At 47.0% G+C, this 18,024-nt stretch overlaps 1 protein-coding gene across 1 annotated transcript in view; it reads left to right on the top strand.

The window, feature by feature from the left end:
• Positions 1-18,024, top strand: part of ppargc1a (peroxisome proliferator-activated receptor gamma, coactivator 1 alpha) — a 238,349-nt gene that overhangs the window by 213,851 nt on the left and 6,474 nt on the right. The window contains exons 3-8 of the mRNA XM_070929619.1: positions 7,075-7,269; positions 8,225-8,350; positions 9,472-10,813; positions 11,719-11,764; positions 11,973-12,046; positions 15,700-16,933. Coding sequence (XP_070785720.1) covers positions 7,075-7,269; positions 8,225-8,350; positions 9,472-10,813; positions 11,719-11,764; positions 11,973-12,046; positions 15,700-16,933 — 3,017 coding nt within the window. The remainder of the gene's footprint in view (positions 1-7,074; positions 7,270-8,224; positions 8,351-9,471; positions 10,814-11,718; positions 11,765-11,972; positions 12,047-15,699; positions 16,934-18,024) is intronic.

Raw genomic sequence — 18,024 nt, 5'->3', positions numbered from 1 at the left:
GCAGATCGGGGGGGGATTTTGAGTGTTGGACACTTGTCATGAAGTAGCCAGTGACCACTGATCGCTCTGCCTTTGGCAGGCGTTTCACAGTCCAGTAGTGTGTGCAGGTGTGGTGGGTATGCTCAGCTAAATGTAAGCTGGGAAGACGAGCCTATCCAAAGTAGGTAACATGATCAGTATTCCACAGAGAATAGATCCTAGATTAAGATGAAATACAGCTCAACATTCAATGTTGATGCTACAAAGACGCAGAGAGCTTTCATGCCCCCCTCATCCTTTTTCATAGTATCCCTGCCTCACGTCAACAAGTCGGGATGGTATTGACTTAAGTGCACAATCCCTTTGATGTGTTTTCATTTCTTTACTTGTAAAAATAGGTGCATCCCCATCATCCATCACACAAACATGCAAAGGCTTGTGAAGTCCTCCGTGTTTGACTGCTGCTGCCACACGTGCAGCCCATACACATATGGCACTTGAAAGTGCGCAAAAGAAAAAATCTGGACAGATAACATGCTCACAAAGTCACGACACGGATAAGAGGCATACACACTGCAGTGGCAGCCTCCTACCTGGATCCAGGAGCGACAAGGCACTCGCGCACACAGAAGTCAAGGTAAAAGATAATGCGTTTATTTAGTAATCAGCAAATAGCTTTCATGCAATGGGTAAGTGGTGAAGCCTGTGAGGCCTTGATAAGATCGTTTGCTTTCAGGTGTTTCCCTGTCGCACCGCGTTCGGCAGTGAGTGCAAATTGAATAGGGTGACCTTTTTTGCAGTGGAATCAAATTGACTGCATTTCCCCCCAAAAGATTCCACCATTTCAATTACCATAAATTTGTGATATTGCGTCCCCCGTCATATGCACAAACACATGCGCGCAAAAGATGTAGAATAGGACAATGACAGAGAAAACACACCTTTTGTTTGAAACACTGTAGACCACTATATCTTCGTCCGCTGCGCCCTGGCTCCCCTTGCGCTGGCATCTTTCCGACGAAGACATTACTGTGACAAATGAAACGCCACAAACCCTCGATGGGCTTGGCAGGGCCTGAAAGGTCAGGAGCGGCATTTGTGTGCAGGTGTGTGTGTGTGTGTGTGTGTAAAGGTAGTGTCAGCAGCGGATAATAATATTGAGTCCTCGGTGTGAAAAACAAGAAGTTCTGGTCCATTCTGCTCCGCTCGCAATGTAAATGTCAAAACCAAAGTGACCAGCCTTCTGTGTGTGTGTGTGCAATTGTTTTATGGATAGCTACGCTTGACTGCTGATGGCAGACTTACATCCCAGCCAGGAAATGTGGCAGTGTCCATTTAGTAAGATGGACATTGGGAACAGCCTCTGTGCTCCTTTTATCTGTCTCTCTCTGCACTCGCTCAGTCCCCCTCCCTGTGTTCCTCCAACACATTATCAACAGTGTAACAGTATGTTCAAAGGCCTCTTGCTTAGTGGTGCACATTCAGAGCTGCCGACTTAAGCAAATAGCTATTTGCATGCCATTAGGCGGGAAAAAAAGCAGAGGGAAGCACCATTCTTCATCCCATCTCTGCATCTAGCTGAATATTCCTTATTCGAGGCTCTGTTTTTTTCTCCCCCTCCTGCCGTGACCGTCAAAGCAAGTCAGAGTCAGAGCAATCACAGCAATCAGCGCTTCCTCGTGCCAAGCCGATTGGGAAGTAGCTGCCAAAACAAAAGAGTGAGTGTCCAATCATTATGATGGCGTGTGATTCTGTGGTGTTAGCAAACGGTTGCTTGGACCATCTGTTGGACGGCTGGAGTAGGAAAACAACAGCAGCTTGGGGCAGGACTATAGATGGGGAGGCTCCACCAGGACGCAGTGGTCCTGTCGGTTGTTTGGATAGCTGTGTGAGAATGCCTGTGAGTTGATATGAACAAAGGTGTGCATGTAGTTTATGCCGTGTTTGGATGGAAGTTATTATTTTTTATAGATCTGTCATAAATATAAGGATGACGTTTCATTGGCGGTTTATGTTGTTTCTCCAGCTGTTTGACTGCAAATCTTTCTGGTTGCGTGTGCCTTTGAGAAAAGGTACACAACTGACTGCATGATTTTTGACCCTGGTGGGTCTGAAGGCATGTGACAGCCTCAGCTGATCTCAGCGGATGCGTGACAGAGTTCAGGTGGTTAGTTTTAGCAGCAGCAGCAGCAGGGTTACCGGTCAAAGGATTTTTCCACAGAGAACTAGAAAGAACAGCACTGCTAACATCCCTTGGGTAGGTGTCTCAATCGGATCTGGCCTGTGTCAGGATGTGTAACAACAGTTCTCTTTCCCTCTTTGGCTCACTCTCTCTCACACACTCACACACACACACACACACACACACACACACACAGATATCTCCTCTTCTCACTTTCTCTTTTCCTCTCTCTTTCCCCCATCAGCTCATCTGATAGTGCTCTAACAGTCTCAAATGGTTCCCAGGAGATGCATCATCTCTGCACACACACACACACACACCCTGATCCTCATTGATGGGCCGAACCGTTCCCTCATTGATGTATAACTCACGTAGCCTTCTAAACTGAGACAGACATCTGGCATGTAAACAGTCAGCTTCTGCAACAGCACCTCTTCTTCTTCGTTCAGAGAGCTGCCATTTCTTTTTGTTTAAACGGAGGCACAAAATAGTGAATTCCTGCCAAGGCGGAGGGATTATCACAAGGCCAGTTGTGGTATTAGAGCTAAGTAGGATGGAGAAGCCTAAAATCAGCTGCCTGGTGCTTGGACTGGACAATCTTGTCTGCATTTAGAGGGTACAAGATTTAGCAACTTACAGCTCAAACCATCACGATTAACCAGAATATATACTGAACCCGGAGTGGTGACAGGAGGAGAGAGACAGAGGGGCTATGCATCCTGTTGATGAATACCATTGGCCACCAGAACATGTCAACCCTCCATATCTAGTCCATAGGATCAGAGAAATTGTTTCAGACTAAAAAGATGCTATATTGACTCTGTAGTCAGTTGGAAAACGTCAAGAGCCTTCAGTCTGCTGCCGTGTGTTACAGAGCCAATCAAAGCCCTGACCACGATGGAGGTTTAACATTTAGTTTTATGATTTGGAAACACCGTCAGACTGTGTCACCGCCGCCTCACACACACAGACGCAGACACACAGAGGGACTTAACAGTGTTATGAATGGTTTCATCGCTCCGTGTAGGCCATAATCACCCTCTCTCCATCTCAGTAAGCTCATGCTAAATGACCAGACGTCTCTGGCGGCTGCCATGATTTGTCTCTCCGCCGTGCATCGTGCCGTACCTTACCCTCCCTGCCCCTCTTGCCTCCCTCCTTTCTCTGCTCCCATATGTTGTGCCTGTGTGACCGGCCGACGTGTCAGGCCTGACTAACGCCTTAACGGCAAGGCTGACGTTGATTTATTTCCTCTGAAATCTGGGGGCCGGGGGTAATAACACAGAATGACATTATTTGTTTATCAAATCCAAGGCTGCTTCTCTTGGCAGAGTCGAGATGTGACGACTTGATACCCCTTCACCCGCCACACACGCATATACCCCCCACAATTTCTGATTGTGCCGTGATTAGAAGGTCTGGCTAGTCGCTTAACCTCTTCCAAGGGAATGTTTTTGAAATCTGACGGAGCAGAGAGCAGAGGGGGAGGGGGGGATTGAGATGAAGCAACGCAATTAAATTGTCAAGACACAGATTTAACCCTGCCACACAATTTAGGGGCCAATTTATTAAGAATGTTTTATGTCTGAAGTAACTGGATGCTATTCCTCTATCTGCAGAGGGAGAAAAGGAAAGAGTGAGCAAAAAGAGACAGTGAGAATAAACAGTACTTTAAATACCAGATGACCCATTTAATGGGAGATATTTTATCTTCCCACATCCAGAGTGTCTGCCACATGTTCTGCCTCTCATTTGAAGATAAGACGAAACAGTGGGGCTGTTTAGTCTGTTGAAACTTCATCTCGGTGTTATTCAGTGATCTGGTCTATCATCCTGGCACTTTGCACAACACATTTGCTTCCTTTTAACATGTAAATGATGCATTGCCCTGAAAGGCTCGTTTTAAATTTGATCCCTGGCAAATTTGCTCAGGAGCTTGGAATCCTCAAGAAGCAATTAGCAGATTTAATTTGGCTATTTGCCCCAGTGTTCAGAAGCGAGTGTTTGTTTAAAACAGCACCTTCACCTTCCGTTATCAGCCGTGTGAATAGTATCTCCTGGAACACAATGCTGTGCTGTGGAACTCAATAAAAGAGTTAAAGGCAAGGACAACCTCAAAGACAGCCTGCCTGATAACAAAAGGGCCTCACCTAATAATGAACAACTGGAGTTGGCTTTCTTTTCTCCGACATGGGGTGAAGGAGGGGGGAGAGAAGCTCTGCCAGCACTTGCCAGCATGTTTTATGGCTAATTGAAGCATTTGGAATAAAACAGCCACAAAATGGCACCCTTTAGAATTGGAGCGGGGTTAATATATTGTGATCCCACAATTAGCCCAGGATTGTTAAGATCTCTTTAATTCGGTGAGGTCCATTAAGCGGGATGGGCGAGAAAGTGCTCCCACAGAGACAATTTTTCTCTTCTGTCTTTGTTCTCCCTGCCCTCTTTTCCTCTCAGCAGCTGCTGTAGTAATCAATATAAGTGGACATGGCCGTCAGCAGGTTGCCAGGTTATCCCGGCATCACCCCCTTTGGGTGCCATAGCTCCTGAAGTCCACCCACACAGAGATTTTGTTTATAAATATACTAGGGGCAAGTGAGTCATTGGTAGTAGATTGACTTTGGTGCAGAAACTCTGCAAGGTGTGGTCCGTAAGCTGGCATGGAAAAGCTTGCCCTCCTGAACAGGGGTATTAGATCCTGCTCTCTCCAGGGTAGAAATGATCATTGAGGTTTGCTCTTTACCCCAGTTTCTCAAATCCCCACTTGGCCTATGAGTGCCTCCACAAGAGCCGCAGCAGCGGCTGCAGCATGATCGTCACGACTCAGGGTTTTACAAGTGTCTCTTTCAGAATATGAGAGTCCCTTCTGGGTTATCTTCGGGGATACAGTGTGCCTGTGGGAGCTTGCCAATTGGTGGAGGTTTTTGAAACAGGATTGAAATCGCTACATTTGAGCCTGCCACAGCCTCTGAAAGTCCCCAATCCTTTCCAAACCATGACATAATGAAGCTTGTGCAGCCCTCTCCACTTTTAATGTAACTAGTGTCATATGGTGGCATAGACTGCAATTTCTACAGAACGTATAGGTTTGAACTTGCTCCAGAGAGGTGAATAAAGTCCCACCCAAATACAGCATTGCTTAGATAGTTGGTGAGGTTGGACCTAAACAGATGGCTGGCTCATTAAAGACTCATTTGTGATAATCTAAAATGATCCTACTTTCAATTTCTCATGCGAGGATGTATGTTTGGGCTAAGAAAAGGCTTCGGATTTATCAGCGGTTAATACCTACCCTGCTTAGTGCTCAGGTAATAACTTGGGATGCTGGAAAATGGTGAACATTTCAGTAGCACAGGGTTTCAGCACAGTGGATTTGAAGCTCCTTGCAAGTAATTAAACAGCATGCCACCTCATACAGAGCAATTTCCTGCAAGGCATTTGCTTGCCAATGCAGCATGCCCCCAGTCTACGCCGTGTTATCTCTGTGAAATATGTCCCCTTTATCATTTTTTAATAATGACTGAGTGCTCATGTTGTTAGGAGAAAATCTACTCATTGAACATCAGATTAACGTTTTCCTCACTGTTAGCTAGCTAACTGAACGTCCAAGATATCTGTGTCATCTATAAATGAAAATTGGAGGGGGGAAAGCATTAAAATGGCCACTATCTCATTGGTAAATCCAAACCTGTTCCCAAAGTGCCATCCGTGGTGGGTGTGTAATTGTGTAAAATCAGTGGGGTAGACAGAAACAAGTGGGTGGGTAAGATTTTGTGCATGTGGGAATCTGAGTCTTCTGAGGTGCAGTGCTGGTATCTGAGAGTTTGGTGGCCCCCTTGGCATAATGATGGCCACACACAGTCACCGAGCGATGATAATCCTGCCATGTGCATAAAGGGATTTGTTCTTGTTGGGCTGGCCACAGAATGTCCCGGGGTGATGACGCTGTTTATCTTTCCGCTGTCTTGAAGTCCCCTGGGCTTTTATGGCCCTGGAACTTGCAGTTCCTGTTGTCACTTGTCACTGCGCAAAGGCACAGCCGTGCACACACACACAAACACACACACACCCCTTTGTCAAGCAAGCTGCATTGGTTTCACTCTTAATATCTATCTATATACACGCCCTCTATTCCTGTTTTTTGTCTTTGCATACATGCATAGTTATTATCCCCAGTGAACCTCCCATCTCTTTTCCCTCACACCCACTATCCTTCTCTATACAACCATCTCTCTGTCTCTTTATTTCTCACGCAGTTCTCTTATCTCTACTATCAAACAGCCAGCTGCAGCAAGCACACAACTCCTCTGGTACATCAAAGAGGAGCTGAGTGGCAAGAACAAGCTTTATTTTTCATGAAATGTTGATATTAACTTCCCGCCTGTTGTGAACATCAGCTGCCATGCCAATATTTTAAATATATCATATTTATGGTGGTAATTCGCCTTATCTGAGGATTGCTTGTCTCTCGATTCTGTAGGGAGGGAGAGTCAACTTCCGCTCATTGTTTCCTTTACCCCCACAAACCCCTCCATACCACAACACACCCGACCCATTCCTGTCTCCCCCAGATACTTGCTACTTGTCAGCCCTGGTAATGGGTTTCTTGGGGGAGATATTATTTTGGTCCAGTAAGCTGCGTGCTTAAACTATGAGTGACAGGCTTGACTCACTTGCACAGGGAGAGAATTTTGTTTTTTAAAAAGGCTGCCAGAATAGAGCCAGCTCTGCTGCAAAAAAAATGAGAAAAAAATCTTCCCACTCTATTAACAATGAAAGCTTGCATGCACCCACCCACCACCTTTACTTCCCTGGAAGAAAAAAAAAGGGATGCAACTTCTCCTGACTAAAATGTCCTATTTTCCCCGTCTCCATTTTTCTGTCTCTGTCTTCCCCCTTTCCCCCCTCCTAAGAAGATAGATGAAGAAAATGAGGCCAACTTGCTGGCAGTGCTTACAGAGACCCTGGACAGCATCCCAGTGGATGAGGACGGATTGCCTTCGTTTGAGGCCCTGGCAGATGGGGACGTGACCAATGCCAGTGACCGGAGCTGTCCCTCCTCCCCTGACGGCTCGCCACGCACCCCAGAGCCTGAGGAGCCTTCCCTGGTAAGACCAGAGATTCTCCCGTCACCACCACTCCAGGGTCAAAACATATGTTGTTCCCGAGACATGACCTCCAACCCTGCGCATGCTGTTGCTTTTTCTGCCAGTCCATGGCAGACACCAGATAAGACTCTTCAACAAGACTGGGCACCAAAAGTGGCCATTTGTCTGTTAGACTTCTGCATTTGGCAGCACCCAGTCCACACTCTGCCCCATTTGCCACAATGAGTTAACTGTATGTGTGGTGAGAGCGAGCAGAGATGCAGATGCAGGGAGGAGGGGAGGTAAATGGAATGGATCAGTATGTTTGCTGCTCAGTGCTAATTACATAACAGTGCTATTGTGGCACCAATTCAATGATATGAACACTGTGGTGGGGCCAACTACGGTTGACACAGTGCCACAGGCCCTGAAATCAAGCCGGCACGTAATGAAAGGAAAAAGAAATCCATCTCATCTCGTCTCCTCCCAGTGGGTCCCAACTAATCCTCCTGCGCACAAGTCATCTTTTTGGCAAAAAGACAGGCCTCTCGATGAGAAGTCAGCTTACCTTTTACACACAACCATACCATCTGGGCATTTCTCTAGCTTAAAGGCTTTGACCTAAAATGTTATGTTATGTTCAGTTATAGTCCATTATATTCCATGCCGGTCCCTTCCAAATGACCTTTAGCCACATGCCCGAGTGTGTTTATTCAATCACATTAGAGAAGCCTGGCTTTGTGTACACAAAAACACCTGCACAGGAAGAAAAAAAAACTTCACTTGTCCTGTCACAAACTACAAACTTAAATATGTCAGTGATTGTTATCTTTTCTAACTGCACTATTGGTTTGTTTTGGTTCTACATTTACGAGGCACAGGCTGTCTAATTGAAAGAAAATGGTCATTTGCATAACCCACACTCACTCTCCCCTCCTTCAACACTTTCTCTCGTTCTGTTTGGGTCCATTCGCAGCTGAAGAAGCTCCTTCTGGCACCCGCAAACTCCCAGCTCAGCTATAATCAATACACAGGTGGCAAGGCACAGAACCATGCAGCCAGCAGCAACCACCGGATCAGACCACCACCTGCCGTCGTCAAGGTAGGGACACACACACACACACACACACAAATACATGCACTGCCTTGCTGCTTATTTCTCTCCTGTACACAAATTTTTTGTTTGTGTTTGTTTATCTCTCTCACTCTGCTCTCGCTCTGTCTTGTTTCTTGCTCTTCCTCCCTCCCTCTCACACTACTTCTTCTTGTTTTGGTGGCCGCCTTTAGAAGATGTTAGACTACTGCTCTAGTCTACTATCCCAGGGGGCCATCTCGTAATGAAAACAGGCTGATTGCTGTTGGGCTTTCCAAGCGAGGCAGCAGCACCGTTGTCTCATTAGCTCCACCACTTATCTGCCTTGGTGTGGTGCCTGTTGGAAAAAAAAAGCAGCGACAGGCACTCTTGCGGCGAGATTGATGCCTTGAGACGACAAGATCAAAATATCAGACTTGATGTCCTCATTAGATGGCTCTCAAAAGGATTTTTTTTTTGTAAAGGGGTGGGGTTGATTGAGATTGATTTTAGTCAGTGTAAGTATCATAGGTTTATGAATGTAAATAAAATAAGTATGTGATTTCTGTAATCTGTTTGCATTTCATGTCAGAATGGGACATATTGTATGTTCAGTGTCATATACAACTTACAGCACTTGATCATTTGCTCTTGTTTGGGGAAAAATGTCTGAAATCTCTATTTGTTAAGCTTTCTCTGGTGCTTAAAATCCTCTGAATGTAAAAAACATCTGTGTGTGATCATATTGTGTAGTAAACACAAGGCAGACATACATTTGTGTGTGTGTTGTGCGTACTATGTTTGCACATGCAGTGCATCAACCTTCCTCACAGAGTCTATTTTCATACTGTGCCTTTGAGTCATCCATTTCTGGAGCACAGCGAATGAGGACTCCCGGAGGACATGGTGCGCGTACAGAGTGGCGCGGTGGTGCACGCAATTAAGATGATGGGCGGGCCGCACTCCCACCACCAGTTGGGCAACCACTGTGCTCTGGCTGTCTGAGTCGCTCTTTTGGCCTCTCTCTGTCTACTTTTATTTTTGTGCCAAATAACTGGATCAACTGCACCACACTAACAGTGAGCAAAACTTTTTCTTTAAGCAAACTGAATAATTTTCTCTCTCTCTCTCTATCTTACTGTGTTGCACAGACGGAGAGCCCCTGGAATGGCAAAGCAAGAGGGGGCTCCAGCCAACAGAACCGCCCGGTGAGGCGGCCTTGCACCGAGCTGCTGAAATACCTAACGGCCACCGATGACATCCTGCTCCACACCAAAGCCAGTGAAGCCAAGAGCACCTGGGGGGGTGCCAGTAGCAGGGACAAGAGTGGCCTGGGTCTTGGCGCCTCTTCCTCCTCCTCTTCGCCATCCTCGTCATCCACGTCTTCGTTCTCCTCCCTCTCCTCCACCTCTTCGTCCTCTTCCACGACCTCCAAGAAGAAGTCAGCTGTACCATCTCAACAACAGCAGCAGCAGCAGCAGCAGCAGCAGCAGCAGCCGCAGCATCACCAGCGAGGTGAGAGCCGGGCTGCAGGCGAGTGTAGTGTGGCTGGTGTTGGGGCTGGGAAGTGGCAGCGTTGCAGTCACGATGACGGGGTTGAGGAGTCGGAGGGTGCTTCTATCCCTGTCGGCCACAGAACCTCCACCTGCCCCCATGCCCGCCCCAAACTCGAGCACGGGCCGCCCAGTGAAGAAGGAAGGCCGCCAGGCGATGTGGGCCGCCTGGCCGCCGCTAGGTTTATTAGGTATATGCATTCTTATTCCCTCCCTCCCAGAGAGGTGAGTCACAGCTGTGAGCATTGCCGAGAGGCTGCGGGCGCCACTCAGGCTAGTAAGGGCTTTGGCAGGCAAGGCCGTAGTAACAGTAGTGGTGCCAGCCGTGCACCACATAGGCACATCACAGTGACTATTAGGAAAAGAGATGAGAAGCCAGGGCACCCCTTACTTAGCCAGCTGCTCACCTCCAAACAGAGGCCTGCTCAGTATCGAGCCCCCTTACTTCCACCTAAGATCACCCCTTTACCCAGCACTCAGAGCAAATCAGCAGGTAAGAGGTCTAAGAGCCCAGCCCAGGCCATTTCAAAGGTGGAGGAGGAAGAGTTAAGAGGGACCACTGATTGTAGAAACCGGGCAGTAAGTCAGGTTGAAGAGCCTGACTCAGGGTCCCTGTTGTCACCTCTCGCCTTCGACCTAGAGAGCTGGGTTAGCCAGCCAGACTCGGGTCTAGACATGGGCTTTGGACTAGAGCTGGGGTGGCTAAACCATGGGGAGGATGTTGACCATGATGATGATGATGATGATGGTGTTGATGATGACGATGATGACCATGTCACGGGCAGCCCCGCAGCGGTGCTCTCACAGGGCCCACCAAGCCCAGTCTTCCCAGATACTAGAATTGCAGAGCCCGTCCCTCCCTGCATCACACAGGGGCAAGGGCACCCACACAGGCAGGCACTCAGCGAGTACCCCGACGACCAGGGCCACCCGTTGTTAGGTAATCATGACTGCATCCCCCCCACTGGCCTTATCTCTGCTCTCTCTTCTCCTGCTCTAACCACTTCCCAGTTTGACTTCACAACTAACCCCTATTCTAATACGAATCTAACAGTCATTCTGAGGGCATAAACAACAATGACAACAAACAGCCTGCTAGCCAATGCTTTTTGCTAGTCCCGGAGACGTTCTTTCAAATAGGGTGAAAGAAACAAAAAAAAAAGTAAAAGGAGGGGGTGGGAAAAGGGGTGAGCCTTGTCTTGCTACTGTACGTCTTGTATTCATAAAGTCAACCCTTGAACCATCTTTGGCTGATTGAGCTAAGTGTGCTGAATATGGACATTTAGACTCAGAGCGCGGGTGCTGCTCTTTAGTGTTGTGCTACTAAAGCCACGTTCCCTTAGCTGGAGCACAAGTCGGCCAGCGCCTCGGGCAACTGCACAAGCTTCCTTGACTCTCCTTTCTTCCTTCTTTTTTTCCCCTCCTCTGCTGTTGGTGCATGCGATTATGACTTTATTGTCCAGGGAGGGGCTCACCCAATGTCATGTGTCTTGTTTGTGGCATCGTCTCTCTGTGTCTTTATTCCATTTCAATCTATTTGTTGTCTTGAACGGGTATGTCTGTGTCTAGACACCTGTGAAATATGCACCATCACCTCATCCTGCCTCACAGAGTGACCAGTCTATCCTAAGAGAATAAATTATTAAAACGGGGTCAATCTAAAAAAAGGACATGCTTTGTACAATAGCGTCCATAGAAAGACTTTCTAATGGGTGTTTTTGTAGTAATAATTGCATTTAAATGAGCCAATTTGAGATTAATTGTTGCAGAATGTGGGCCTGTTCTCTTCTGCCATGAGTGTTATACGTAGATCAATAATTACCCATGCTCCTTTGTGTTCTGCAGCCAAACCAACCACCTTGCCACTTCCTTTGACCCCAGAGTCTCCAAAGTAAGTGTGAGAAGTTTTTCCACATTATTCCAGGCAAAAAGCAACAGCAAACTACAGAAAAAAAGCCAAAGCACCACAGAAAAACCATATAGACTAGAATCCAAGTTGAGGCATTTTTGTGACTCATTTCCATTTCTTAGATCACAAAAAGCTTTGTGTCTTACTTTCACCTGGGAAGTAAAATGTTGCACTTTTTTTTGTCTTCCAGTGACCACAAGGGATCACCGTTTGAGAACAAAACCATTGAACGCACATTAAGTGTGGAGATTGCTGGAACCCCAGGTAAGCACACTGTACTGATTATTTAAAACACATGTAGTTATTATTAAACTAGCCAATGGAAATTCTCACGTCCCTGGTGTAGCTAGTAATGGGTTAACTCTGGCTCCAACATCTTGATAGTTCCATCACAGTTCAGAGTTCAAGGTGAAGGCATAGGAGAACATTTTTATATGCCTGAGTATTGATTAGGCTTTCCAATCTCTTCAGGGTTTATTAGCAAACCCCTCCCATCCTCCACCACCTCCCCTCTGCTGTTACTGAAGAGTTAATATGCTTTTCGTCTTCCTCTATCAGATCCTAATGCTCTCTGACTGACAGCTTACTTACCCTACACATAGGAAAATTGAAATGGCAGTGTTATTGTTTTAATTGGTTTTGCAGTGTAATTCACTTTTGCCTGTATGATCTGGGCCTTCCTTTGCTCAGGTCCCTAGACATACAGACAATTAGATCAGCTGACTTGGGAGTACTTTTCCAATGTTAAAGACTTGCATGCAAAGGGCGCCCTTTTTGTAAATAGATTTTCAGCATCGTCATTGACATTATGCTTTTGTATTATTGCGTTGTAATTAACTACAACAGAAGAAAGCTATAGGCAAAAGGTAATTACTAGACAAAAATGAGGAGAATGTAAGCAAAAGCTGCAATATCCTCTTTCTCTCTGTGTGCAAATGATGCCAGTAATTATCCCCCAGATTAATCATCTAAGGTCAATAAAAACAAAATGGTTGCCCTTTAGCCTCTCCCGCTGTGTGATGTTGCACTGGCCCCTTCGGGTATTCATTTACCAACAGGGGAAATGGTCCTCATACATACTTCATGTCTGCCCCCTTGCACTTTCTACTTAGCTCTTGTGGGGGATGGAAATGTGTTGCAGATCAGACCCTGAGAGGTCTCCCTGTGTCCCTCTGACCTTGGTCAAAGTGCTGTTTAACCCTTTTGTGTAGATAAGCTTTCGGGGTCAAAGGGGATGCCTATTGAGACCTAAAGAAGGGAAAGAGCAGGGCTGCTTAAGCTCTGGGATAATCAAGCACGGTTAATATTTCTTCCCGTTTTACTGCACGTGGGTAAGTCTGCTGACCTGTGGCCAAATCCGGGTGTCCGTTCTGTTCCATCGCATCCATTTTACAAGGACAGTAAAATAGAGCCATTCACCTGACTTCCCAGTTCCTGAACAAATTTGGGATTGAATATTAGCAGGAAAGTCATTAGTCCAGAAAGCTCCAGGTTCCTGAGCCCCTTTCCTACTTAGGGATTAGCTTTTGAGTCTCATGGTGTATGAGACAGATGGATATAGATCCCAGTAAGTGGAGGTGAAAGCTTTTAGGTCCGCAGTTACATGTCCTTTACCGATTAAGAGTAACATTCCACTACAATAGAGATTAAGGTGGTGTTACTGATAAGCAGATGAAAGTTAGCCAGGTGGGCGGTCCCACCCTCCACCTTAAAAGCAGGTCGACAACTCGCTGATGAAGCTTTCCATGAATGCTGCCAGTAAATTATTATTTTATGCCTTTATGATGAGTTGTAGTAGTAGTGGTTACTATTATAATAATATACTATATTACTACTATAATATATAAGATACATTTATATATCAGTTGACCTGTACACCTTGTACTGAGCCAAATGAAGTTTAATACTAAATAATGGCAACTTTCCAACTGTTGGCTGCATGCTTTCTTGACACTTCTCAGAGAGGTACAGTAAAGGCTACAACAGGCAGTGATGGCCCCTGGGATCGGACTGTTCTGGCCTAATCTCTGCCAAGCTAATAGATTTATCCTGTGCTGCTGTGTTGTCTTTAATTACTGTATCTCATGACACTGGGGTGGTCTATGTGTTGCTATTTGCATGGCTTACCACCGGATCAACTCTTTAAGCACCAAGTTGTTATTCGCTCCGAGGTCTCCTCGCAATTTACAGCTGGAGGAGAAAAAAAGATTATAAAGCCCTCCTCTTTCTGTCTGTCTTGCTCATTTGCTCCATCGTTCTCTCTCCGCTGGCTACACGATTTGGTGTTTGTGTCTGCGGATCATCCATCACTAGCAAGTTTGACTGAGAGGCACATATTTATCTAATTCTGATTTATTTCACCCCCATCACTAATGGCTCCTAGTTTATGACCCCACGCACACATTGTTTTGGACAGATGGCGCTTCATTGGTGAAACAGAAGTTCCTCAGGCATTGTGTAGCACCCCCTCTCCCTCTCTCCCTTCTCCTTTTCATAGCTCATTTCATTGGCATATATATATATATGTATATATATATATATCTGTCCATACCGTATCACTATCAGAACTGAGAGAAGGAAGAGAAAGAAGGGAGTGGGGGCTTGCAGTCCTACTTACAGACACAGATAATAAGTAGGATGATAAGCCGTTGGATCAGGCATTCCAAACACAGCAAGTGGTTTCAGAAACTTGCATATTTATGTATCAGGCTCCCGCACTCTCTTTGCCAAGCTGTCTTCCCCTTGCATACTCTAACACTGGATTTGATACTAATAGCTGTCATTTGGTGCAATTCACCAGCAAGGGAAGAATGATGTGCATTATAAGAAAGGCAAAGAAGAGGGGAGAGCGTAGGTGTTTCAAAGTGCCTGAGTTTGACTCCAGTGAGAGACTGTTAGTGACGAGTGTGTGTGTGTGTGGGGGGGGGGGGGGGGGGGGGGGCATTTGTTCTGTGCAAGACAGAAACAGGATAGGATGCCGAGAGACGGAAAGGGAGAAATAGAGATTGATCCGGGGAAGATGGCAGCCAGGAAGGGAGAAAAAGGGGAGAATACAAGACTAAAGGAGAGGAGGAAAGAGAGAATGAGAGTAATGGTGGCGGCTGTTTGTGTGAGTGCATTAACAATGCTATAAAGTGGGCTCATCTCAGGACTTCCCATATAACTGCCATCTGTCTGGTTGTAAATCTGTAGGAGGCTGGGGATGAGGTGGGGGGCGGGGGGTGCACATGCAGTAGGGACATGCCATCTGAGAAGAATGACATCCTGTGCTTCCATGACATAGCAGACATCTCGCCATGGCAACATCACCGGGCATGCTAACGTGTACATTAAGAGCTGTAACATATCTTCCTATATATTTTCCTATAGAAAAGGGAGATGGTGCCGGATAATCTTGAAACATGCATGGCGTCATGTCAGCGATTGTTCTTTCAGGCCGATAAAAAAGGTCTTTGGTTTTATTCAGATGAATTGGCTGCTGTCCAGTGCAGACATTTATGTGAGACAGGCAGAGATGTGATACATGTACTTAAGTTTTTTTCATCAGATGCATTACGTTTGTCCTCTACAGGGTTTTGTGTTATGTTATTTTTTCATGAAAAGGGATCTTTCCAAGGTCAAAGAGGAAGGGGGTGGCAAGTCATCCGTATTACAGCACCACCATATTAAGTTACACCAAGCATTACATTAATCTGTCAAGATTGCAATAAAATAGAGATCAGGATTAGGCCAAGTGAAAGTGAATATTTTAATCAGGCATGTATCTGTGTCCACTGTCCATAAACTGACCTGGGAGTTTATAGATGGGTGAGAGGAGGAGGGAGAGGGGGATATTTGGAGAGGTTTGCATTATGATTCCATTTTCATTTTACTGCCCCCACCCCGCCACCAACCTCTGTCTTCTCCTCCCTCTGCAGGTCTGACACCACCTACCACGCCCCCACACAAAGCCAGTCAAGAGAATCCTTTCAAAGCATCGCTCAAAACCAAGTTGTCTTCATGTTCCTCCTCAGCCTTGGCCTGCAAAAGAGCCAGGCTGAACGAGTTGGGCCCCGGCGCTCTGGCCCCGGCCCCAGGTGCCTCAGGCGGGGGCCCCACCAGGAAGGGTCCCGAACAGACTGAGCTTTATGCCCAGCTGAGCAAAGCGTCCACCGCCCTCCCTTACTCCGTCACCCAACGCACAGTGGGGGGTGGCCTTGAGGAGCATCGCAGCACTAGCAACAATAAGCGGGTGGCGCCCCGTGGCTACAGTGACCATGACTATTGCCAGGCATCAGCTAGCACTAAGAAGGACGGCGGCACAGCCACTGTTACCATGACTGCAGCAGCGGAAATGACGGTCACCTCAGGTGCCACTGCTGCTCCCATGCCTACTGCAGGCAAAGTGGGGGACAGGCATGTCGAATGTAAGGACTCAGCCATGCCACTGTCCTCTTCATCATCTTCATCTTCTTGTTCTCCATCATCAGCTTCATCTGGTCCCTTGGCTAAGCAGCAGAATATTGCCTCTGTGTATGAAGAAGCTGCCCGGGTCCAGGGGTTAGGGAAGCAGACCCTTACACAAACCACCCAGATCCCCTTACAAGAGGCCACTAATGACGGGGACCAACACCCTTCTGCCACCAGCCGGAAGCTCCTGCGCGACCAGGAAATCAGAGCAGAACTCAACAAGCATTTTGGCCACCCCTTACAAGCCGTTTGTAGCCAGGGTGGCCAGGAGAGAGAACCAGGCAGTAAACCAATTAAGGCTGCAGCCCCTCAGTCCCCTGAGGAGGGAGAGGATGGCTTCAACTCCCAGAGGCTGCCTGGCTCCAGCTACCTGCACCCAGGGTTCCTGCCCTTCCACGATGAGCTAGAGCTGTGTGAGGGCCGAGAGAATCGCTTTCTCTATCCATGGGAGGGCACCCCTCTGGACCTACTATTTGACTACCCCCCCTGCTCTCCCTCCTGTTCCCCACCATCCAGCTGCTCCCCTTCACGAGGCTCCGTCTCCCCACCTTCCTCCCTCCTCCTCTCGCCCAGCAGGCCTTTCTGCTGGACCAGCAGCGAGTCCCGCTCCCGTTCTCGTTCCCACTCTGGCTCCCGTAGCTCCTCCTCGCACTACCGGAGGCGCTCCCTCTCCAGCTCACCTGACAGACGCCCCTCCTCCTGGTAAGTCATCTTTCACACACACCTCCCACTTCTTTTGGCTTCTTAAGTCCTGGCTGCTCCCCACCCATGCAATTCAAACAGGGCTTGGAGCTGGCAGGGGATCTGGCTTAGGAGTGTAAAACAGGCCTGATCAGTCGTCAGAGCTGGTGTCAGACAGGATAGACCCTGGAGACTCTTAGCATGGGTTCTTGACCTCCTGCTAGTCTTTGCCTTGCCTGGACTAAATGCAGGATAGATTTGGCAAGTCTGACACAAAGAGATTTAACAGGTGAAAGAGAGGTGGAATGGATTCTAACCAAATTGTCTGCAGTTGTTATACTAACCAAAGTCTATTAAGCCAGGTGGCACTTCAATGGGGAAAAAAGATTAGCTAAATGGTGCGATCTCCCTAAAACAACACACATCGAACAAAAAAAAAAACCCAAACATGAAACGTGCCAGAGGCACTGGACTTTTGAACAGTTTTAATCTCTAGGCAGGGAGTTTTATTTGAGTGTCTTCCTTACACTCACCCCCCTCCTCACTCGCTCCCTCGCATGCTCCTGTTTTTTGTTTGATGCCGGGGCTATTGTTTTAAGCGGCAGCTGTTGTTTTTACTGAGTGGCAAACCCTCCTCTTTTACATCCCCAGAGATGAAAGCCAAATCCAGGCTGTGGGAATGTAGTCTCAAAACCCCTCTCAAAAGAGACTCCTATCATCATAGCTCTGTGTGAGAACTACATTTCCCATGCTTTCCTTTGATCAGAGCCGAGGGGTTTTCTGTTGGGTTTTTTTGGTCGAGGAACAGAGGCAAGCCGTAGTTACTGAGAAAGATGTGAGTAAATTCAGTTTGTCAGTAGTAGTTCATTGAGTGCCTCACAGTGTAGGACTCCACTGCAGTGACTCAGTTTGTTTGCCTGATTACTTAAAGGTCAGTTTACTCCACAGAGCCAATAGAATCACTTTATTCTGTTCAAGCCCTTGTTTTTTGCTTTATACCAACTTGCTCACAAATTATACAGTAATAGTCTCAAGGCAGTTGATCAGAATCTGACACTGACAAGCTTTCTGAAAATACTGGTTAGGGACTAGAGTTTTGAAAGCTCTAGCAC

Source organism: Enoplosus armatus, chromosome 23, assembly GCF_043641665.1.
Source record: "Enoplosus armatus isolate fEnoArm2 chromosome 23, fEnoArm2.hap1, whole genome shotgun sequence".
Classification (NCBI taxonomy): domain Eukaryota; kingdom Metazoa; phylum Chordata; class Actinopteri; order Centrarchiformes; family Enoplosidae; genus Enoplosus; species Enoplosus armatus.
Note: the sequence above shows the minus strand (reverse complement) of the source record. Positions and strands in the feature narration are given on the sequence as shown.